Source organism: Marmota monax, unplaced genomic scaffold (genome assembly GCF_021218885.2).
Source record: "Marmota monax isolate L192 unplaced genomic scaffold, Marmota_monax_Labrador192_F-V1.1 WCK01_AAM20220418_F8-fsc00013, whole genome shotgun sequence".
Lineage (NCBI taxonomy): Eukaryota > Metazoa > Chordata > Mammalia > Rodentia > Sciuridae > Marmota > Marmota monax.
In genome coordinates this window covers 8932531-8958953 of record NW_026692202.1, presented here as the reverse complement: position 1 = coordinate 8958953, position 26423 = coordinate 8932531, and the positions used below count along the sequence as shown (strand labels likewise).

The 26423-nt window shown below is 30.9% G+C and overlaps 1 protein-coding gene across 4 annotated transcripts in view; it reads right to left on the bottom strand.

The window, feature by feature from the left end:
- Ascc3 (activating signal cointegrator 1 complex subunit 3) overlaps window positions 1-26423 on the bottom strand; it is a 382235-nt gene that overhangs the window by 216687 nt on the left and 139125 nt on the right. For all 4 annotated transcript variants that reach the window (XR_006848984.2, XM_046430755.2, XM_046430758.2 and 1 more), the window contains exons 11-13: window positions 25985-26149; window positions 16813-16989; window positions 14251-14322 (exon numbers count right to left, since the gene is read on the bottom strand). Coding sequence is in view for 3 of the 4 variants with exons in the window: in XM_046430755.2 (XP_046286711.1) it covers window positions 14251-14322; window positions 16813-16989; window positions 25985-26149 (414 nt within the window). In the remaining variant the exon portion in view is untranslated. The remainder of the gene's footprint in view (window positions 1-14250; window positions 14323-16812; window positions 16990-25984; window positions 26150-26423) is intronic.

Sequence of the window (26423 nt, the reverse complement as noted above, 5' to 3'; positions counted from 1 at the left end):
AAATTAACTTCTGACATTTAATGCAAAATATTATGAACAGCACTTCAGAGCATTTGCTATGGCTTTATAAAAGTTAAAAAAATGTTATAAGCAGTTGAACACTGTTCAGTACAACTCCAGTCTATATTCCAACATTATAATTAATTAAAATAAACAGTATAAAATAATCATGTATGCAGATTAGGTTTCATTTTCACCAGAATACATGAAAATAATGAAAATATGATGTACCTGCCAGAAGGGAACACTCTAAAATAAGTTCAATGGTTTTATAAACTATTAACTTGATAATTATATATTGATTATAATTAGCTAAATACTTCAAAAATAAATAAAAAAAATACATATATCACTTAACTAACTTTACTTTTATGTACTAAGTCAGAAAACATGCATTCATGCATTGATTACATGCACAGGAAGCATATAGCCAAAGTACAACAGCAATAACTACTTTGATGCAAGGCATTCTGGAGACCTGAAATAGAGCAAGTATGGAAAATTACATGATATGTTCAAAAATTAGTACCTAGTAAGAAGACAAAGTAACTTGGATTATCTTCACATTTTGCTATTTAAAATATAAAGATGTAAAGTTAAAGAAGAGAACCAAAGAAGATGCAAGGAATATGAAAGTAGATGGAAAAGCTGGCAATTTCTACAGGGGAGTTATACTCAAGAGACACACAAAAAAGACATAAAGTTGAACTACGCAACAGACATAAAGTCTCGAAGAGAGTGAAATATTAGCTTCACTGTCCAAGTTAAAATCCAGTTTTATTTAAATTCCTTGTTGCTGAACAATGTAACCATATAAAGAAAAACAGGTTCAGGAAAATTAACAAAATTATTTATTTTAGTCCCATTTTTTCCAAGATTATGCATAACATTCTTTTCCTTTTGATTTAAAACTTAAAATGGGACAATAAAAAGGAAAAGAGAACTGTTATAGCACACTTACATACCCATGTGCAATTCCCATCATTGTGACAACTGGAACTGAAGTGAACAAAGAGTAAAAAGAATTATTATTTCCCAACATCAGAAAGGCTGATAAGAGAAGGATTTTTTTTTCCCCCATGAAAACTTAGGTTTGGGGACTGGGAATGTGGCTCAAGTGGTAGCGCACTTGCCTAATATGCAGGAAGCACTAGGTTCGATTCTCAGCACCACATAAAAATAAAATAAAGATATTGTGTCCACCTAAAACTAAAAAAAAGAAAAAAAAAACTTAGGTTTGTCCTAGGAGATTTTATAAAAATTTCCTTAACAAAAAAACAAAAACTGATCTGTGGGATGTATGAGAAATAAGCTGAATTTATATCTTCAAAATTTCTAAAATCATTTTGCGAAAAACTGTTCCACAGTACTCTGTGCTGTAATTTCAGAAATGACTAGTTAATGGTTTAAAAGCCATGTAAAATGCTCAAATGCTTAAATATGTGTATCTACCTGTACGTGTCAGTATTTTCAGAAGAAAACTGAATATACTTTAAGGGTAGGAGCACTGGAGGTGGGGCAGTGTGGGGGCAAGGTAATTCATTAGCCTTTTCACTTCTTTACACTGTCTTACTTGTTACAAAAATATATTAGTTCAGTAACTTGTAAACATCAAACACTTAGGGAAAAATTTATGTCAATAGCCATCAAAGAAAAAATAATACTAATATTCCCCTTTGAAAGAAAGGAGAATATTAAAAGGTTAATAAACTGTTACATATAAAATTTTAAGAGTATGAATGAATACTCTTATGAGCTATATTTCAAAAAAATGAAAATTTTCTCTGCTCTTAAAAATATGAATTTTTAAAAGGGTTCAAAGTTATTCCTTCAAGGGCTTAATGAGAATAAAAGAAAGAAATAAGATATTAACTTAAAATAACTTGTGGCACAACTGATAAGTCTGTAACATAAAAAAATAGCTTTGTCAGATATCTTAAATTAGGAGAAATAAAATAATTTAATACTTCTAACAGGAAGAACTATAACTGGAGGAAATAATAAGAATAAATTTACATAATGAAATATCTTCAAGAGGAATACATGCATTCTTTCATTGTTCTTTATAGCCTACAGGGGAAAAATCAAATGCATTAATAAGGTAATAAAAGTCACCTTTAGTGTTATTCCAAATCTTCAGTTGTTCTTCCCTCAGCCTCAATACTCATGATTATCTTCTTCTTCTTCTTTTTTTTTTGAAAATGTTCTGACCTCTAATACTCTACGAATAAGTTTAGACATAATAACACTACCTACTCTCCCATTCACTTATTCATCAACCACTACATAAACACTGACTGTGAGCCAGGTACTGGTAAGGCTGTGAGAATTTTAGTGGTGATTTAAACCCAGAGATAGCAACCTTTCCCATTGGGACTTATGATCCTATAATGACTTTACGCCATAACAGGTAGAAAAAGTGTAAAACTATATAGCTCACTGTATGAAGAAGACATACACAGTGTTTTTGCAGTGCATGCTAGTGAGGTGAAAGAGGAAAGTTTAAAAAGAAATGAGATCTCAAGGATTTAATAGAAGATAATTAAGTAAACAGAATACTGATGTGTGTGAGGCAGAGGGAACAAATACAGAAAAGCCCAGATAATAGTGAAAGGACTTTACTATGATGAGGGAGGAAAGAAGGCTTTGGGGGTGAAAGGTGGGAGTGAAAGAGTGTAGGAGGTAAGTAATAATGGTCAAACAACATGGGAACCTCTGGGCCTGTAAAAGGACTTTGACGCATTCTAATAGCAAACCAGAATTACATTTTGAAAGAATCATTCTAACATATAAAGAAGGTAGAAGAGGGCCAGAATGGACGTAGCCTGAGTTGTTGGGAAGTAGCTAGGTAGTCCAGGAAGACCTGATGTTGCCTGGATTGGGTGATGGTGGTAATGGAGTATGAAAGGAGGACATGGAGAGAAACAGGCATATTTGAGAAATACTGAGGAGGTAAAATGGATAGGCCTTAGTGAGGAAATACAATTGAGACTGAGGGAGACAGAGTTGACAAGGATGACTTTTAGCTTTCTGGTTGACAGAACTAAAGCTATAGTTGCACCATTTACTAAACCAAGGAATAATGGAATACCACTGGTTTGGTGAAGGATTATAAGCTTGGTTCACAAATATGGCATATAAGGTACTTAGGCCACACAGTATCACATGGGTCTAGATTTCAGAAAAGAGCTTTGGTTTGGTAATATACACATAAGTTATTTCTACAAAGATCATAACTGAAATAGGATGAAATCATGAGAAAGAGTGCAAATTTTAAAAAGGTCTAGGGCCAAGCCAGATAAAGAAGAAAAAATTTACCAAGGAGACACACAAAAAAAGAATGGCCAGCTAGGCGTAGTGGGACACACCTGTAATCCCTAAGCAATTTAGTGAGACTCTGTCTTTAAATTAAAAAAAAAAAAAAAGAGGGACTGGGGATGTAGCTCAGTGGTAAAGTGCCTCTGGGTTCAATACTCAGTACCCCCCCCCAAAAAAAGGAATAGTCAAATTGATTAAAGAATGGCGGTAAATCAAGAAGAGTTTTGTATCATAAAGGCCAGAAAAATAAGGTAAAAAGTGACAACAGCTGGGCACACTGGCACATTCCTACAGTCCAAGCTACTCATGAAACTGAGGTATAAAATCTATCAAACCCAGGAGGTTCAGACTGGCTGGGGCAACAAAGTATGACCTTGTCTCATTAAAAACATAAATATTAAAAAATTAAAGAAAAAAGTGAGAGCTGGGGATGTGGCTCGAGCGGTAACACGCTCACCTGGCATGCATAGGGTGCTGGGTTTGATCCTCAGCACCACATAAAAATAAAGATGTTGTGTCCAACAAAAACTAAAAAATAAATATTAAAAAATTCTCTCTCTCTCTCAAAAAAAAAGTGAAATCAGATTTTTGTACCTATTTTCAATTCTACAGCTTCTATAATCTTTTGTATATTTTGCTTTAAAATATAAGTTCTTGTATCAGAAACTTTTGCCTCTAAAAATAATCATTTTATTAATGATACAGGATTGATAGTTAAAATCTGCAAATCAACTTTACCTTTGGTCCTTGAAAAGCAGAAAAAAACAATGGACTGTCTAAATTAACATAGTTTTCATGTTCCTGAATCAGAGATGACCAATGACCATGTGATAATATTTATAACCATACTTTCTGATCAGTCTAGTAGCAGAAGAAATATAAATGAGACACACAAACTGAATTTTTTTCTACAACACAGGTGACTTTTGTCACCTCAACAATCAATTTCTTTCTCCATTGTTAGTTTTAGATAAATGTTTAAGAGTAATTTTGTGGAATGAAAAGTAAATGCAAAGACATAAAAACTAAAAAAAATATGACACTAATCATCAGTCTTTTTCTGAAAGTATTCAGAAAGAGCTCTTTTTAAATACTGAAAAAAGCTCACATTGGAGGAGGGGAGGGAAAAGGGAAATAATGAGAAATGATATGGTCAAATTATATAGTTATATTGTGTGCATGTTCTAAAATGAAACAATGAACCCTATCATTATGTTCAATTATAATGTACCAATAAAAATATGGGAAAAACCCCCTTACATTTGGGGGCTTCCTTGAAAGAAGTGTTATCATTTACCAATGACAAAATATTCTAGTTAATGAACACATATTTATCTAATTAACTTACTACCAGTGAGAAAGGAAAACTTAATAGTTGGTGAGAACATAGTACTCTATAAAAAGAGAATGAGTAAAATAGGTCTTGTTCTTCCATTCATCTCAGCTAAAAAATAAGCATCTATTAGTATTCCAAATACATAGTACATCAATGCTTATAGTGCTAAGAAATTGCTCTTGAAGTATAATATTCAATTTTTAAAATCTAAATACTAAATTTATAATCATAATTAAATTATTATTGATAAATTTTCATTATATTTTTCCCACAAATTCCCTCTATGATAAGATATTCTTTTGGCCTTTATTTTAACAAATTTTTATATCAACTATCGTCCATCTGACATTTGACTCAAATGGGAAGTTAATGAACTTGCAATTCTTTTTCAAGCACCTCCACCATGGAATGTGGATAATAAATGGCTGTTAAATTAACTGAGAAATGAATGAATGTATAAATGAATAGCTTCAATACCGTATCCTCCTCATCCTCAAAAAGGAATACTACAGTTCATGAAAGAGACATACGTAAAAGAAAGTATTAATGTTTTTACTATATTCACTGTATATAGATATACTGATGAAATTCTTATATCAAAAATTCTAGGTAGATACTTGTAACACTAACTAAAATGTAAAAGAGAGAACAACAGTACCCAAAATTATTTTACTTGTGAAATATTAGCAGACAAAGCAACTTCAATTTGATATAAGATTAAAGCAATTTCAATTTGATATAAGATTTAGCAGAGCTTTTCAGTGGGGTGGGTAGGGGGATTCAAAAGCACAGACTTAGGAAATGCTTCCTTTAAATTTTCTTGTAGTTAAAAACACCAAAAATATTACTTTACTTATACCATTCCTGGTGGTAAAGATGAAAGAGAAATATCTTTACCTCTGATGCTTATAATTAAAATGCCTCCTTAAGAATCTTGATTTTATATTCCTTTGTATTTAAGCTTCATGGAATTGGGGGAACAAAGAAAAACAACCAAATAATTCCCAATGAAAAGTCATGTTAGACAAATTTGATATGATAGAAAAACTGTTACCAAGAATAAGAGATGCTGATATCTGAAGGATTAAAAACTATTTAAAAGCAAATAGGCCAATAGAAATTTTCATTAAAGTTAGCATGGCAGAAATTGCTTTGATTGTATATAAATTATTACTTTCATATAACCCAAAAAACAATGCTAACAAAACAATTCCCTTCAATAGTAGTATATTAAATTAATCTAATAATATTAGTCAATTTTTAAAGATGGTTTCTTATTAAAAACAGAAACATCCACTAATAACTTACAAACATTAGAGAAAGATTACAAAATATACACATCTAAATTAAAAAAAAAAGGTTGCTCTTTAGCATTAATCCAAGGTCAAAGATATTTTTTCCTCTAAAATAACACATGGTCTTTTATTTTTCAAATTGGAGGTTAGATTTTTGAGTAAGAATATACTAAATAAAGGTTTTAACTCTTTTGACAATGTGAAAAAAAGAACAAGTTAACTTTCTAAGATGTTATAATCTGAGGACGTTCCTAATTTCTTTTCCTATATTTGTAACAAAGATTGGATAATAAGAAAAATCTCAATGGAGTTAAAGCATCAATTATTTTCCCATTCTGCAAGTTACACAGGAGGAGGGGAATTATTAACAGGAATGATAAAACTGTACTTGCATTTGGTAACACTAAGAGAAGCTTACAAATGAGACGTCTCATTAGTTTGAGCAGATGGATCAAAATTAAAGGCTGAATCGCCAACTTTTAATTTCCCAATAGCCAAGAAGAGCTTGAAGTCTTGCAGAGTAGGACTGTTGAAAAATCAACATGAAAAGATTTTCTCCATCTGTCATCACACATGCCTGAGTGGAACACAACTGCCTCCTACTGTTTTTAATACTTTTAAGGCAAAGCTGCACATAAAATCTATTAAGTACATGAGCACACAAGTTTAGATGACTGGTATACTGAAATCTGTTGAATAGTATGATCAGAGTATGACTTTTGAACATGAAATTTCTCTGTTCTAATTTAACTCAAATGGGGAGAAACAAAATAAATTTATGTGTATATTTAAGTAACTGTTAATTTTTAGCATAAAAGCTGATTAGTTGCCTGAAAATCATGGTTTTTCTTTTTTTTAATGGATACATATTTCAATCTTTCCAATACTGTTCTGAAAAGTAACTGCTCTGATAAAATCAAAGTACTTTGGGGGAAAAAAAACAGGGAAATATCCAAATATGAAGGTAAGAAACAAAAACAGATAAAGCCAGAAGGATTTACTAAAGGAATTTTTTTTTTTAATTGGGGGAATTACAGTGGCACGATGTGGTACTAGGGAAAAACAACTGGTTTTCTTGGTGTAGACTGGACTGCCATACATATTTCTTACTACTATATACTAACTATTAAGATATATTTAAATGGCAATATGATCCAGCTGATGTTTAAGCACATAGCCCCGTAAGAAATAAGTGAATTTTCTTTTAATAACAAAGAAAAGCAACATATCAAATATGTGGTGGCTTAATAAAAATGGGTAATATGTAATAACTATAATTCAATTCCAGAAGCAAATCTCTGACTTTGTTTTCTTCTATTAATGCATACACATGTTACCAATAATTTGCTGTATTTACATGTACAACAAAATTTTAAAAAGGAAGTCTCTTATAATGAAGCACATATAGAGTTTACTCAGCAACATTTGGCAGAATAATGGAAGAGTGAATTTGGCTGTTTTTTAGACATGAAGAAAAGGTTGTTGAAATATGTATTTTTTGTTTACTGACAGGTGGATGAATAGAAATTCATTTACTTAGAATTATTATTTGGAACCCTACACAAAGATAGCAAGTGACTGGGATAAGATCATCTTGATCCTCAGTTATGAGTGGAAAAACACACAGTTCAGAAATTCCACTGTACTGGAAGTTCTTTGCTGATCTGATAACAAAAGCATAGGATATAATACTACAGCTTAGTTAAGATGTCTCTTCAAGATTTTTTAAGGGAAAAATAATCCTCTGAGGGTTTCCAAGTCTCTGAAAACAAACCCCTACGTGAATTCAATATCAATGACTAATTATCAAGGATTGCCAACCTTGCTGAAACAGTTATCTACCCCAACTTCAAAATCAAAATGTGTAGAGTCATGCATAACAAATATCTACACCATAATTTCAGTACTAGATATATTACAAAGGCATTCAGCAGAAGCTGCCACTTATCAAAATAAATAATTTTATTGGACAAATAGTACTCAACAGATTAGCTTGCAAACAGAAGACTTAAATAGAGCAATTCTTTTGAAAAGACTGACACAGTGAAAATTTAAGTTGTGAGCAACCTTCTAGAACTATTCATATAATACAGGAAGTTTGAAGAAGTGAAAATGATAGAGCTTTGTTTTTGAATTATATTGTAAAAAAACTTTTTAAAAAAGGGGGTGGGGATTTTAGGGCTGGAGTAGTGGCTCAGTGGTAGAGCACTTGCCTGGCAAGTGTGAGGCACATTAATGATAAAGACTACTGGGTTCGATTCTCAGCACTGCATATAAATGAATAAAATAAAGGCCCATTGACAACTAAAAAATATTTTTTTAAAAAAAAGAATTTTATAGATTTTATTTATCAAGTTTTGGTATTGGACCCCACAGATGACAAGGGAGTTATAGCTGATTATTATGCAGAGTGTCTGCCAGACTTAAGCTCTTAGAAAACAAAATAAAGAGTCTTCCATAGACCTTTTTTAAATTAATTTTTAAAAAAATTTTATTAGTGCATTATAGATATAAATAATAGTGGGCCTCATTTTGACATAATCATCCATGCATGGAATATAATTTGCTCCATCTCAGTCCCCAATGTTTTCTCTTTCCCTTGCCACCTCCTTTCCCCATTCTCCTACCTCTGTTCGACCAGTCTTCCTTCTATTTATTTATCATTTTGTAAATCAGTACTTTACAGATACACATAAAGATAGAATTTGCTGTGGTATATCCATAAATGTACATAGCATAATTTAATCAATTTCATCTAGCAGTTCCTCCCTTCCTGTTCCTCTTCACTCCTCAATCCCCTTCCTATACTCCATTGATCTCCCTTCTACTTGTAAAAGGACTGTTGACTTGTGATGATTCCATTAATGATAAAGACAACTGGCTTATCAGATTAATATTTACAATCTGAAGGCACTGGCCTAGACTTTGTAGTACTATCAACACTAGAGGCAAGTTTCAAGTAGTGGGATATAGTCCATATGTATTTCAAATTTCCCATGCCCCTTATTTCACTAAGTATGTTAAGTCTTAAATGACAAGGAATTCATACCAATTGAATCGTATTTACTGTAGAGTTCATGTACATGATACCATACTAGCAGCCAAACCAAAAGTGTCCCCTCATAACCAATCTTTCTTAGTAGCAACCATCCTCCTGGAATACAAAATCTAAAAGGACAACACTGCATAGAACACATGGATTACAATTTTGAAATATAATATCTTTAGGCAAAGCATATATTTACATTTTAATAATATTGTTTCTATGCATGGATTGCTCATAGTTTTGAACCAGAAAAATACAATAGCTTAGAGAAGCTATAGGAATACAAGGGGAAAAAAGAACAGGGAATTAAAGGGGAAAAGTACATTTAAGAAATGGAAGGACATATACCTACAGAAGCTATCTCAGGGTAGTAGAATTAACAGTGATTATTTTTTCCTGAAACTATTACTTTTTCGCATGCCCAAGGGTTAAATTTGTTAAGTTCTTTCTTTACTCAATATCTTTCATACTAATCATATTGAAATCACATTTTAATAAAACTAGAACAGGGGCTAAAATATCATAGGGTCACAGTATGTAACAAAAATGTGGGGAAGAACAGGTTTTTCTAATTGCAAATAAGCGCATACCCAAAACAGAATACAAAAAAAAAAGTATGCATATCTGGGTTATTATAATTGTGATTTAGAGATAATAATTGATAAAAACAGAACTCACTAGTATGACACTACTCTGACTGAAAATGCCTTAGGATTGAAAAAAATAAATTCAAAATGGCAAAAGCATATTAGGACAGAACTTTACATCACACTACATTTATAAGATTGCTCCTAAGAAATATAGCAGACATTTATATAATCTAATGTAGGTCTGTGGTGACAAGGAAATGTTGTAATTCATTTGAAGTACATTTCTAGAATAATGTGGCAAATCATAAAAAGGTAGCATTTGAGTCATAAAGCCCTTTGGGAACTTGTCATATGTAAATTCATTTTTTTTTCTTTGAAGTACTGGAGGTTGCACCTAGGAGTGCTCTACCTCTAAGCCACATCCCTGACCCCATTTATTTTTAATTTTGAGATGGGATCTTACAAAGTTGCCCAGGATGGGCTAGAACTTATGATCCTCTTATCTCAGCCTCCTGAGTAGCTGAGATTACAAGTGTTTGCCACTTTGGGCAGCATAAATAAGTTTTTACACAGAAAAAATAATAGTGGGTAGAAAGATAATCATTACAGCAGCACTGTCATTAACAATAGATAATTGCAATCATTTAAAGTACTCAATAATGGGGGAATAACCAATAATAAAGGAACAGCCAATGTCAGCTAAATGGCAAAGGAGCAATGTAAAGTTTTATTAACAAAGGACCTGTACTGAAATCCTGATGCCAGCCTTAACTAGATGTATGACCTTGAGAAGCTGCCTAACATGTTATATATTCATCACTTTAAAAAAAAAAAAGGAAATAATCATGTATACATCAGAGGACTGGGAAAATTAAAAGTCCAAACAGACTTATATAGTATCTGCAAATTGGAACCTGAAAAAAAGATTCTTTTACTTATCTGTAGTTAATAAAATAGTGAAGAGCATGTAAGGTACATTATGTTTATTAGTCATTAAGAAAAAGAGTGAATATAAAACTGTATACTCAGTATAATTCTAATTTACAATGGATTATAAATAATAATAAAAGTGCTTGGATCAGCAAAATGAAAAGCTGCATATGTGAATGGATAAAAGACGAGAGAAATGTATAAAATTACATTAATAATGATAAAATAACAGAAACTATTTTTAAAATGTCATTTTATTTTTATAATTAAAATAATGAGGAGATATGTACAAAGCTTAAGTAAATCCTCTTACTATGGAAAACAAACATCATCGAAAATCATTCAAGAACAGGAATTGAAACTACAGCCTAAACCTCATTCCTTAGTGTATACAGCCTACAGAAGGGTCATAGTTATCTGCTCTAATTCTTGTTTGGAACAGCACAGATCTGATACAATCTAAGATATCAAAGTCTGTCCACAGGCTCTCAAACAATAATTAAACATTATACAATTACCCACAGTGCAGTTTTAGCCAGATGTGAGTACAAGAGAAGAATGCTTAGTGTTGACACTTCTTAAAGAATTGGCACTCATGGATGTCATGACATGACAGAACTTGGAGAGGTAATTCTTATTGCCAACTTCTGCCTCAGCCACATTTAATTGATAGGCTCCTCATGTTCTAGGAAACCAGTCCCTAGTCACTGAAGATTTCCTTTGTATATCCCATTGATGTCTGTCCTTTGTAACGAGGCACCAGATTTATGACAATAAATCAAAACTTACTTAGTCAGCTTTCATTCTAAAAAACAAACCAATGAATGAATCTACACTAAAATTGGGAAAAGTTGGCGGGAAGACCACATCTCTACTGACCAAATATCTCTGTTCAGCATCTCTGTTTTATACATCAAGATTTCTAAGGAGACATTATAGTCCCTATTATAGGGATGGAACTATGCCAGAAAAGAAAGAAGAGATAGTTTTCCTCAGATCCCTTAAATTACACATTTATTTAAAATTTTCTTCAATTGGAACTACTTCCTTTTCCAACATTTAGGGATAAAGCTGCATTTTATTTACCAAAGACATATTTTTAATTATAAATTCATATTTAAAATTCTGTAGTAGTATAATAAATTTATTTAAATAACAATTCTAAGCAGAGCACAGTGATGCATGCCTGTAATCCCAGTGGCTTGGGAGGCTAAGGCAGGAGAAATACAAGTTCAAGGCCAGCCTCAGTAACTTAGTGAGGCCCTGAGCAGCTTAGCAAGACCCCATGTCAAAATAAAAAACAAAAAGGACTAGAGATTTGGCTCAGTGGTTAAATGTGGCCCTAGGTCAATCCTTGGTACAAAAAAAAAAAAAAAAAAGAAGTAAAAAAGAACAATTATAAACAGCAATGATAAAGGCTATAGTCCTTAAAAAAAAAAGGAAAACAGATTCAAAGACTTTAAAAGTAGATATGCTACTGTCAGTTAAAGGTATTATTAAGCTACTTTCTTACATTACTTAGAATTTACAACAGTGTATATTTTACATATGTTTTCACATGGATACATGAGTTTGCTATTCTTACTAAAAACAGTTGGCCAAAACTTCTTTTTACTCCCCAAATACAATTTATTCCAATGAAAAGCAAGCTTATGATCTATAATAATGTAACAAGTACAATCAGCCCTCTTACTTTATAAGGATCTGTGCGTGGGTACCTTATCCATGCTTTCAACCTCATGATTCGACCAAGAACTGACAGAAAATATTTTTTAAAACTCACATCTGTACTGAACACATATAAACATTTCCTTTTCATTATTCCCTAAATAATACCGTGTAACTATTTACATACTACTTACATTGTGATTATGTGGTACAAATAATGTAGAAATTATTTAAAATATACAGGATGATATCTATACATAGGTATAGATATCTATACATAGGTTAAACACAAATGCTCTGCGTTTTATAAAAGAGACTTGAAAATCAATGATTTTGGTATCTTTTGGGAGATCTACATTTCTGGTAAGTGCTAATTAAAGAGAGGAAAAAAAACTGATTAATATCCTTAATTAGAGGGGCAATACAACAACATTCCTATAGTAGCTTCTTATGATTTTTTCCTAATATTTGCAAGTTTCTTCAATTACAAAAGATACTACAAAGAGTGACAGGTGTTTTCCTGGCTAGAGTTAAAAGATAAAACATCCGTTCCACATTACATAGTAAAGTATTTATATATTAATTTTCATTATTTAAAAAGAAAAAAATATTTAGTAAAACACACAAATAGTGGAATCTATCATAGATTTAAAAAATTTTCTTGTGATGGAAGAAATATCATCACAATTTAAAAATTTGATGTAAAATATTAACTCACAGTTCAAAATAAAAGGGAGACCCAGAATAGCCAACATAATAGTGAAAAAGAAGAACAAAATCAGAGGACAAGAACATGCTTTATTTTACAGAGAACCTCGTTTTCTTCATCTGTCTCGGAAGAATAATAGTTCCAGCCTCAGAGGCTGCTGAAAGATTCACTGAGATAATGAATTATGATAATTTTATCAGTTTCAGGCATTTATTAAGAGCTAGGGAAAAAATAAGACTTAGGAAAGATCAAACACTACTATTATTATTAATAATTTTGAATTAGTTTAATATTAATATAGAATAATCAGGGTTTATTTTTCAATTAAAAATAACATTAATAAATAGAGTTAAGTTTTAAAACAGTTTGAAATAAATATAAGAGGACCAAAAATAAAGATAAAACAAATAATAAAAAAGTTATTCTTAAAATTAAGCACATTTTGTTAAGATTATTTAGAAAAACAAATTTTAAAACTGCTTACAAAAAATAGGCAAAATGTTTCCAGGGTGTTTTACTGGGTGGTGTCCCATGTTGTGAAGTCACAATGTTATATATATTGGTGCTACAAATAAGATTTAATCTGGGGGACAAAAGGCTCTCCTGCACTTAAAAGGAATTTAAAAACCAAAAGGCCAGAAAAACATATCATATGTCTTGAAGGTTAACACTGTACATATAAATAAATAAATCCTTTAACAAATCTACCCAAAGAAACATAAACAATTGAACAATGATTAATTTTTATATAAGCAATTATTATCATTCTTCTTTTAACTGACAATCTTAATTGAAAAATTTGGGATAAAAAAAAGTTTTAAAATAAAATTGCTATTCTCTTTTCTTTTACTTTGCAGTGGTGGAGATCTAAATAGGGGATTTGTGCATACTAAGTAAGCAAGCACTCTATCACTGAGTTACACACCTATCCCCAAACTGCTTAATTCATGAACACCATAAAACAATACAAAATGTTATTTTATATAAGTGTGTGTGTGTTTCAATTAAAACAAATTCATGAAAATAGTAATAATAATATAACACTAAAAATTTCTGTATTATGTAAGAAGATATGGATTAAAAATTTGAGCTAATACAGATTGGTGCTTTTCTAAACTTTAATTTTTGTATTAAAAATGTCAAACAAAATGCATGACCTATTAATAGTCGGATGTCAATATTATCTATGATTATTTTTGTGGGATATGATTACTTATTGAGTACAGCAATTTTTAAGAAATAAAACCTTTGAGTCACTGTCCCATAATTCAAAGAAAAGTTTTTCATGAATAATCTAAAAATTAGAAATTTTTATCAACAAGTAGTCTTTAAAATATTATAAAATAAATTAAGTGTACCTGGTGTCCAGCTTTTACTTGCTTTAAAACACTTTCATAGCATACTTCATCCATGTTATTCAACTGCTGCATCTTAAAGTTTATAAAACATAAAAAATATCAAATGAAATGTTATAAACTTTCTACCTAGAAATAAAACTTTGTCAATTATAATGCATCCTTTTTATTTTACCTCTTAGACTAGTATACACAGAAGCAACAAGTACATAAAACTTCCCATAAGAAACAAATACGATGCAATTAAAACTACTGATGAAATACTTCAAAGATTCAGAATGCCCCTTCCTCTTACTCATAGATAAGAATGCCAAGTTTTTAAAAGACACTATCTTTAAGAATAACATACTAGTTATAGGTATTTTAGAATAACTTTAAAAGTTCTCTCTACTTTCCCTAGAAAAGGCTGCTTTTCTTTTATTTCATTCCATAATCTATATATACATTTTTCCTTTTTAATTCTCAAAGCTGTGAGAACACTTCAGGTGGTATGGCAAATGGCATATTGAGATGGATCCTAGGAAACAGATAATTTCGGTAATGTGTATGGACAGGAGAACTAATTTTTCCATAGAAAGTTTTCAGATTAATTACAAACCTAATATACAAACTGAGTTTAAAAAAGGGTTTCCTTTCCCCTATTAATGATGAGGAAGTGTCTAACTAGAAAGGTAAGAAGGTGAGGAAAAGGGTCATGTATGTGTGAAATGAATATAATTTGGATTTTTTATTTCAGTAAAATAAACATTTTTAAAATCTAGAACTATTTTAACTGATAGTGGCTAAATAGGTTAGGGTGATCATAGGATAATTTATTTCCACCAATGACTTAAAAAAACAACCCTATTATCACCAAATAAATCCCAATAACTATTTCAGTACACTTTGGGTTGAATTCTGTACAAAGCCATTAGTCGAAATTATGAACATTACTTATAGCACTTTGTCATATTCTTTTATAACAACGGGATCATATTATGAATTTTGGAATGAAATTGAGAAGTCTACAAGGATGTCTTCTTATAATAAATGACAAAATAACAACTGGTTATAAAACATATTGACAGCACCTTGGGGGAAGACTTAATGGTTACCCATTGCATATTTCAAGTTAGTATAATACTAATAAATTTAATAAGAAAAAGTCTACATTTATTTAAAAAAGCATAATTAACTATTTACACTATTTAAATATATACGTTTTAAAAATTTCTAAATATCTAAATCTTCAAAGTAATTGATAGCTCATCTTCTGACACCATTCCTTTCATGAGTATGATGCTAACATATTGTGATAAAAATTTTAATTAGTTTTAAAGGATTTATCAATTTGTATGATGCAGTTGAAAGAAAATAAGTTTTAAGATGAATGACAGAAATCTGTAACAATTTTCTTTTCCTAATATCTCTATGATAACCATCTGCTAACATTTAAATTATAAAGCAAAATATAATCTAAAGCCATAAAGAAGCAGTTCTACATTTATCACTCTGATACATTAAAATGAACTAAATAATCAAATATATATTAAACATGACTGAAAAAACAAGCATCAAGTAATACTAGAGAGCACTTAAAACAATCAACAAATATTGAAATATTCATATAATATTACCATATCGTGATATTTATTATGAATAAATCTGAAAAAGATCTCTAAAATTTGAAAGATCTCTGACATTTATGCAATGCAATTAGTGTACATATCTATTGTAACAGTCATTTCTAAAATCTATTAGCGAATATTTAACTTACAATAGTATAAGGCTCTATCTTACAAATAAAATATATTTTTAGAAAGAAGTAAATTAACACAATAAAGAACAAGTTTGACATGATAGTATATGATTGCATCTTGTTCTCTTTACTAAGGAGGTCAAAAGGCTGTAAGTTTTATTATACAGTTATTTCTTCTAAAGAAAAATATGGGTTGTTGAAGAGAATAATAAAAAATAAATGTTAAACACAGTTTTGTATAAAATGTAAAACAAAGTTTTCCTTCATATTATCAAATTAGTCTGTAATAAGAACTCTAATAATGCAAATAGTACTACTTAAATAGTACTACTTAAGGTATTAGATAAGCAAAGTTTTGAAGCACTATATAGAATTTTAGAAATGACACTATATATATATATATATGATAAATATAAAACATTTTAAATTAAACAGAATATCTCCCCTTATGGTTGCTACCACAAAATTATTTTTCAATTATATAATTTATCTTATTATTTTGTTAACATTATATTAAAATATTTATTACTGGTTTAGTAGAGCTCTTATTATTTTACAATGGGTTTCAGTCAAAGGAACTTTCTGAAATTTTACTAAGAACACAAAATATACATTGAAAATAGCAATACAAACTACTACAAGCACCTTTCTGTAAGATGTATTCAACTACCAGTCATTGAGGACGTATATTTGATTTTGTCTTAGATAGCACATTAGGAATGCTACTAAAATAGTCTTTTGCAGATTTAATTTCCAGACAAGTATTCAACAGTAAGTCAACATAAATACTTTTTAGAAAAATATAATTATTAAAAGGAGTATTTTACCTTATTTGCACTTTTAATCCCCAAAAACGTCTGCCCAAGAGGTACTGGACGAAAACGGCCATCAAAGTAGAAAAGTCCAATGTAGGGATTAACGTGTAAAAATGTAGCAACATCAAGGTAGTTGGGTAAGGTTGCAGACAGTCCAAGTATTCTTATCATACTCTGTGTGGATTCAACCTACATGGGTTATGTTAATTGGAAGTTACTTTAAATAAGTATGGGTTGTTTACATTAATTTAACTAAAATCAGTATTATGTGAACTATTAATAGGACCTTCTAAAAATTGTAGAAGGAAATCAGTTCAGATATCAACTGAGGGTCTTACCATGCAAAACTCTAAAGCTCACAATTCACAACTTGATCCATCAGATACATAATAGAACTCCCTACTATTAAAAATATGCATAGGAATTTATATTAAATAGCAATAAAAGTTTATAACAATGGAACATATTATTAGGTCAACAAAAACTTCCTCAAATTAAAAAACATATAGGGTAAATTCTCTGATAATAATGTAATATACCCACAAAGATAATATTAATGGATGGTCAAAACTTCCAATCAGCACCACAGTGGCACACACCTATAATCCCAGAGGCTTGGGAGGCTCAGGCATGAGTACTCCAAGTTCAAAAATCAGCCTCAGCAACTCAGTAAGGCCCTAAGCAACTTAGGGAAACCCTGTCTCAAAATTAAAAAAAAAATAAATAAAAAAATAAAAAGGGCTGGGGATGTGGCTCAGTGGTAAAGTGCCTTTGGATTTAATCCCTGGTACCAAACACAAAAATCAAAACCAAAACCCATAAAGCTTCCATTCATTTGGTAATTAAAACACACCATTATGATCCTAGGATGGTGCTATCAATTTCACAGCCGTTTTTTTGAGGAAGTTGTTGACAAATTAGCTGAATCTAATTTGTTAGACTCAATAAGCAAATTAGCCCGGTATGAATAACAGTAATACTCCCAGAATTACTCCTCCATCAACATTGGAGTACCACTTAATGATGCAAAACTGAATAAGACACATGTAGAGAATATATATAGAAGTATAAATAGGAAGAATCAAAAACTGACAGAATTGGGTGGAAATCAAAATATTCACACATATAGAACACATTACCATCAATTTGTTTTCACTAAAGAAATCATACAGATATCAGCAAAAACCCAAACCAAACTGAACCAAAAGCAAAGAACTCCAAATAATGGAATATTATATTATCACACCTGTTATAATACTTCATCATACAAAGTAATTAGAATGATTTTAATTACTCTATAGTTATATATAGTGTCCATAGTAATCTGGAAAGAAATAGAAGTTATATTTCTTTTTAAAATTATTATTTAAAATACAAAATTTACTGAACAAAATTTTAAGCTCATTTGATGTTAAATACCTGGTCCCCTAGCAATTACCAGAGACATTTTTCTGCTAAAAATCCATTATAGAACAACCATGTTTTTAATCTAAAAGTATAACTCATAATTTTAACATAATGAAGTCCTTTGAGAAATACTTTACTTGAAATAAGAAAAATTTGGAATTTTATGTCCTAAACCAAATCCCAAAGCTTTTTATGCCACAGATATTTCCCTAAAAAGAATCTATTGTTCAAAATGATAAAAAAAAATAGTGCTTTAAAGATTTATTTTTATCATTTAACACAAAAATGAGGCACTAAACTTTCATGTTTCCCCTCACACAAAAAATCTAAATTTGGGCAGTCTCCCTACTCAGTGAAATCAAAGTAACTGAGACAACTAATACCAGATCAATGTTGTTGAATACAACATATTTAAGAGTTCTTGTATTTCTATCTTTTCTGAATTTCTCCCCATCATTTCAAGTGTGTTGGGTATTTAGTCTCCTCTCTAGCACGTAATTTCAGATCATGGACAGAAACTTCACTGGAACAGCTTCCTGTCACAGGTCTACATTAGTAACAAATATAGAATGATGTAAAACACTGCCATCTATGGGGCACATATGGTAATCACAACAAACAAAAAACAGGAACTTTGCTTCTATTAAACACTCATGAGCACTGCACTAATATATTGGAAATATGAGAATCATAAACACAGTAGTCGACATGTATCTGTCTACTTTCCAACAGATATACAGCAGTTAAAATCAGAAAGAAAGACCAGGATTGAATAATCTTTACTATCCAGCTAAGGAATTTGAAAATATTCTTAAGATAATAAACAATTATTTAGCAAATGATTATAAGGAAACATAAATGGAAAATGATTATGGAGATGATAATGTGAGGTATGAATTAATATATTACTTAATTATAAATTATATGTCCATAACATTATATCTTAAGATTAATTATATATTTATATAATTAAATGATACATAAAATATCCCATTTTATACCATTTATCATATTTATAAACCATATATAAAATTATATTCTACATTTATATTTGCAAAAACATTTATGAAGATATAATTGCTTTAAACATATACATGTTACATGCATATGGGTATGTGTACACACATACATACGGAAAGAATTAGCAGCAAGACTACATTCTACTTTCTCCCTCTATGGGGACAGAGGGGTAAAGAAAAGAAAGCTGTCCTAGTTAAATAAATCCCCTTATAAAAAGATGTGAATGATAGACCTTCTGGCAAATGTACTAATGCTATTTACTTGGCCTCTAATGTTTTATACTTGCAGGAAATTCTTTATCTGTGGGATGCTTTTAACTGGATGGACATGGTCCAACAAGTTCATTGCAGGTAAATGTAGAATGTATGAATTCATGCAGCATGGTTTCCTAAACAATTTTAACTAAGCTATTTAAGTATTTAGGTATAAAATGAAAATGTTTCATGATCAAAATAACTCTCTTTTGTGTAAAAAGTGTACTGAATACTTCTTTTTGAGGTCTTATACATAAAATCTGTACCAGAACATATCCACTGTATTAAAAAAGGACTTGGAGATACTTCTCAATGCTTCAACTATATTTTACAACTAGTTATACCTGTGAAATTATTATTAAATTGATATTAGCTAAAATATTTAATTTTTATAAATCTTCTTTGAACATTTCAACCCTCTGTATTTATGTGCATATATACGTATTTTTCATTTATATGATAAAAGTGATCATATATCCCAAGAATACTGTCCCTTTACTTTTTAAAAAAAATTTTTTTTAGTTGTAGGTGGATACAATACCTTTATTTTGTTTATTTAAATGTGGTGCTGAGGATCAAACCCAGTGCCTCACATGTGCTAGGAGAGTGCTCTACTGCTGAGCTACAACCCCAGCCCTGTCCCTTTACTTTTTTAAAAAAATATTTAGTTTTTAGTTATAGGTGGACACAATATCTTTATTTTATCTTTATGTAGTGCTGAGGATGGAACCCAGTGTCTCATGCACAGTAGGCGAGCGCTCTACCTCTGAGCCACAATCCTAGCCCCCTGTCCCTTTACTTTTAAGAAATCATTTTTCCAGCTTGCTGAATATTCTTTTATGTATACATACACACCTCATTCTACACCAGCCTAAAAATAATTTAAATTATATTTTCGGATAACATACTATATTTAGAAGATCAAAAAACAAATAAAAACTCTACCAGAAGACTGCTGGAGCTTATGAACAAATTTAGCACAACAGCAGGATAAAACATCAACACTCATAAATCAATAGCTTGCCTTTACTCCAATAATAAGTCTGCTGAGCAAAAATTATGAAAATTATATAATTTACAAAAAACTAAAAACAAAAAAACAAAAACATTGGGAAGAAATCTAATCACGGAGGTGAAAGACCTCTACAATAAAAACTTATAACACTGAAGAAAGAAATTAAAGAAGACCTTAGAAAATGGAAAAGACCTCACATATTCTCAGACAGGCAAGCAATATTGTTAAAATGACACTATTACCAAAAGTTACAGATTCAAAGTAATCCCTACCAAAGTACTGATGACATTTCTCACAGAATTAGAAAAAACAGTTCTAAAATGTATTTGGAAGAATAGCCAATGCAACACTGAGCAAGAAAAACAATGACAGGAATCACAATACCTGATTTCACACTGTACTACTGACTTATGGTAAGAAAAATAGCATTGTACTGACATCAAAATATACAAGAAGACCACTGGAATAGAAAAGACATGGAAATAAATCCACATATATACAGTCATCTGATCCTTGACAAAGGTGCCAAACTACATGTTAGAGAAAACAGCCTTTTAACAAATGGTGCTGGTACAATTGGATATCCATATGTAGAAGAATGAAACTAGACCCCTATCTTTCACTCTGTGCAAAAGTCAATTCCAAGAGGATCAAACACACAGGAATTAGATCAGAAAGTATGCAACTCCTGGAAGAAACCATGGGTCAACATTCCAACAAAGAGGTACAGGCAATGACTTTGTCAATAGAACATCTAAAACTTAGGAAATAATGACAAGAGTTAATAAACGGCAGACATCAAATTAAAAAACTTCTGCACAGCAAAGAAAACAAAAACATACAAAAAGTCTATGGAATGGGAGAAAAATATTTGGTAGCTACTATTCTGACAAACAATTAATATCTAGAATGTATAAAGTATATATCTATAAAAAACTTAACACCAAAAAAGCTCAAATAATAAATGAAAAAAGGAACTAAACAGACGTTTCTCAAAAGAAAAAACACAAAGACAATGAATACATGAAAAAAGTGTTCAACATAAGTAGCAATCAGGGATATGCAAATCAAAACTACACTGATTTTATCTCACTCTAGTTAGAATGCAATTACCAAGAACCCAAATAATAATAGATGCTGGGGATGGGGAACAAAATTATACTCATGCATTGTTGGTGAGACTGCAGATTAGTACAACCACTCTGGAAAGCAGTGTAGACATTCCTCAAAAAACTAGAAATGGAACCATCTGTATGACTCAACTATCCTACTCCAAGGTGTTTATCGAAAAGAACTAAAAATCAACATACTATAGCAATATAGCCACCTCAATGTTTAATGCAGCACGATTCACAGTGTCAAATTATGAAATCAGCCCACATGTCTTTCAATTGATGACTGGATGAGGAAAATGTGGTATACATACACAATGAAGTTTTAACCAGCCATAAAAAAGAATGAAATTATGGAATTTGTTGGTAAATGGATGGACATAGAAAACATTATGTTAAGTGATAAGCCAGACTCAGTCAGGGTTGAATATTTTCTCTCATATACAGAAGCTAGACCAAAATGGGGGGTGGGCAGTGATCACATGAAACCAGAAAAGATAAGTGGAACAAAGAAAGAAGGTAGAGAGAGAGAAGATATAGAAAAAGTTAAGAACTCAGGAATGAAAGTGACCAAATTATGTTATGCACATATACACCGCAATGAATTCCACCTTCATTGTATATCTATGAAGTACCAATTTAAAAAAAAAAACTATAAATAAATAGAAGAATAACCAGTAGATAAGAAGGGGAACTGGGAGAGCAAGAAAAGAAAGGGAAGGAGAAAGTACTAGAGACTGAAATGGAGCAAATTAATTCCATGCTTGTATGATGTCAAAATGATCCCCACTATCATGTATAATTATAATGGACTAACAAAAACATTTAAAATGTAAATAAAAACAAAAACGTTGTTTTGTTTACCATTATATCTAAAGCACCTAAAACTATGAGCTGGCAAAATGTAAGTGCTTAGTAAGTATTCACTGGGTAAAATAATGAACAAAAGTACAAATATAGCATACTTTTTATGATACACAAATAAATAGAACAGCTTGTTTGCTCAATGAAAACACAGACTATTTTAAGCCCAGGTCATATGGCCCTACCTTATTCTTTTTAAAGGTAGAATTTCATTTGTATGAACATACTGAAATATATTAAACCATTTCTGGTATTGAATATTTGGATTGTTTTCAAAATGCTTTGATGTAAAAAGAGAACTTTGGGCTGGGGGTGTATTTCAGTGTATAGCCTTGTCTAGCATGTGTTAAGCACTGGGTTCAATCCCCAGCATTCAAAAAAAAAAAAGAGCGGGAGGAGAGCTTCAGTGAATACTAGTACTAATACATCTTTGTGAGTTTGTGTTATTATTTCTATAGTTTAGATTGCTAGAAGTAAAAACATAGGGTTGATCTTAGTGAATGGAATTACATTTCATTTTCAGTTTTGCTAATCTAATAGAAATATTGGTTTGGATTTCTTTCAAGTATCTTTTCAATCTTCCTCAGTATGCTTATTTCTATTGAAAAATGTGTAACAAATAATTTCTGATATGCAGTCACTTGAATTTTAACTTTTGGGGTGATGTCCTTACTATCATGACTGGGCAGACTATTTTAATATTTACACAATGAAATGTGGCACAGTTTTCCTTCATAACATTTGGAGTTTATGATATTGCTTAGATATCCACTCCAAAATTATAAAAAAAAACCTCTTCTATATTTGCTGCAATGCACTGACAGTTTGTTTGATACAATTAAATCATTAATGCCTAGAATTTTATACTTCATTTACTAGAAGGAATACATAGGAACATTTAAAACTTGGTTGGCACAAAATATCATTTCCTAAAGTTTTGTATATTAAATTCCTATGCCTGGATATGGATCAGAGATCTTCAGGATAGGAAATATAAAATAACTGTTATTAAACTAGATATTCAGATGGAATGTTAAGGAAGTAGGAAAATCTTGCTGTATCTTCCAGGGTTTTGGCTTAGAAACAAGTGGAGTGCAACCTTATTTATACTGACACAGAAAAGATAACAGAGTTCTAACATGATTAGCAAAGATACTTATGGGAAACTAAAGCAGAAACATAAAGCTGAATTTGAATGTAGGTAGAAATCAGCAGAAAAAATTTTTTTAAATACAATATTTACATATATACACACAGAGGTTGAGCATCCCTAATTTAAAAATCTGAAATTCAAAATACACCCAAATTTGAAACTTTTTAAGTACCAACATGCTGCCACAAATGGAAGATTCCATACCTGAAATTTTATGTCGGGTCATAGTAAAAATGTAGGCACACTAAACCTATATATAAAATTACCTTCAAGCTATGTGTCTAAGATGTATATGAAACATAAGTGAATTTTGTGTTTATGTTTGGGTCTCATTCCAAAGAATTTCATTATTGGCATGCAAATATTCCAAAATCCTCTTCCCTACCAAAAATATCTAAAATATGAGGCACTTCTGGTCTCAAATATTTTAGATGAGGGATACTCAACCTGTATACACACAAACACACACACACACACACACACACACACACACAATCTGTAATGACATATAAAGATTTAGGTAAGGTAGGCACAAAAGCATTGTTTTCTTGGATAAATATTTAAAATGAAAAAAAAATGTCAGGTAACAGAATCTTAGAGAATATAAACATTAATGATGAAGACAGGAGAGAAGTAAAGGAGCCTGAGAAAGAGCAGATAGATGGGGAAAAAGTCATGTAAAAAATTAGGACAGGGTATCATCATGGATCCAAAGGAAACAAGTTTCAAGACTGAGGAATGATGAGTAGTATCCAATATCAAAATTACTAACATCACAAGTTAAAAAAGACTGGGTTTGAAAACTATCCTTTGGTAACTGGTGATACTAGTAAAAATATTTTATTTATGTTGATTTAGTTCAAGCAGTGACCAGACTGCAGAGGTTGAAAAATCAAAAGGAAAACAGTGAAGATACTTTAATATTTCAAGAAGCTAGGTGGTAAGGAAATTTATGGAGCAAAATTATTGGAGAAGGATAAATTTGAGGGAAGTTTTCTGGTAAAGATCAAAAGACTTTTTAATTCTATTACACTAAGGAGACAGTGGCCACTAAGAGACAGAAACTGAAGATATAGGAGAAAGAAAAGGGGTAACTTACAGAGTCAAATAAATGGGGTCTGAGGCAAGAGGAAAAGAGACCTCTGAGAAAAGGTTAAGAATATAATGATGGAATCCTTATGATGGCAGGAGGAGAGGCAGGATTCTTTTCTGGTTAGGGGAAAGAAAAGAATTTGAGGAGTTCAAGCATGAAGGACTTTATTTCCTTTCAGTAAAAAGTGCTCATGTAAGAATGAGGCATGACAAAGTGGAGGAGAGTGATAAAGGAGACTAAGGAAGCTTAGTAATGGTCACATTAGGGAAATAGAAGAAAAACTGCTTAGATGTTACAGGGTAATCCCAGCAATTCAGGTAAATTCAAAGTCCATGAATGTGTAGTGTATATCATATTCTATGAATATATACTGACACTAGTCTACACCACTGTGTGATCTTCTCCTCTAATGATGAGCAGTCTGGCTAGCTGATTTGCTGTTGTAATTTTGCCAGGTACTCAGAGGTAAGTAACTTAAGGTTTTTGACAACATACTGATTAGTCATCAGGTCTTGTCTATTTTAGGAAGAACACTAAGGCAAGAGAATATGAATAAAAGACAATAACAAATGGGGAGTCGAGGAAACGGAGTTCTTGAAGAGTTTGAAAAACTTGTGTTCATCTATTTTCCATACATGTACAATCTACCAGAAAACTTCACTTTAATATCCATGACTATTCTAAGAGTTCATATCCTTTCACTTATTAAAAAAAAAATAGCTAACAAAGAATATCCTGATACTCCTGGCATTGGTGAATTTACCAATTATTTGTTTCTACTATTTTATAAATTACCAAAAAGGCCCAAACCTAGAGACAACATAAACATGCCCCTTTAAAAAAAATTTAGTTAAAATTATGGCTATGTGGCAATCAAATCTCATTTTATCCAATATATGAGAAAAAATATAAATCACATTCAGATTTTTGGAGGGTACAATGCAGAGAAGAACTATATTTTACAACATAGTTCCTTATGTTGTAAAATATTTTAATTCTGACTAGTGAATATTGGATCAACTTTACAACACAGGTTTAGAATAGAAGTCCTCCTATACTTATTTTGGTTAAAGAGACAACAATGAAATAAGATTTGGAACAAACTGAATAGTTAATGTGAAAATGAAATAGTTAAGTGTTTCTTCATACTAAAATTACCTTTATCCCTGAGAATAATGCATATTAAGTTTTCCTTTGAATTCTATATTTTAGGATTAAAAACTTACTGGTTCTCTCAAAATAAACTTACAAATAACTTTCTCTTACCTGCCGTAAAGTACGTGCAACTATGCTTTCTAATACTGGTCCTCTATCTTCATGCAGCAAATGAACTTCATCAAGAATAAGGAGTTTTACAATTTGGGAAAGAGCAACATCCCCAACACTCTTTCTTGTCACTACATCCCATTTTTCTGGTGTGGTAACAAGCATCTATAACAAAAGAAAAGACAAGCAAAAATAGTGGAAAAGTCAAATACACTATTTAAGTTTCATTTGTATCATTCAAAAATAAATATTTTTGTGGCCACTTTTACTCATATATAATAAAATATGTTTAAAATACCCCAAAATAACATTTAATTTACTAAAAACAACAGTAAATTCAAGAAATTTTTTCCTTAAGCTATAATTTTAAGCAATTATTTAAAGCTCTGAAGGTGAGTAAGCGTAGTGTAAAATGTACAAATTACACACACACATACAC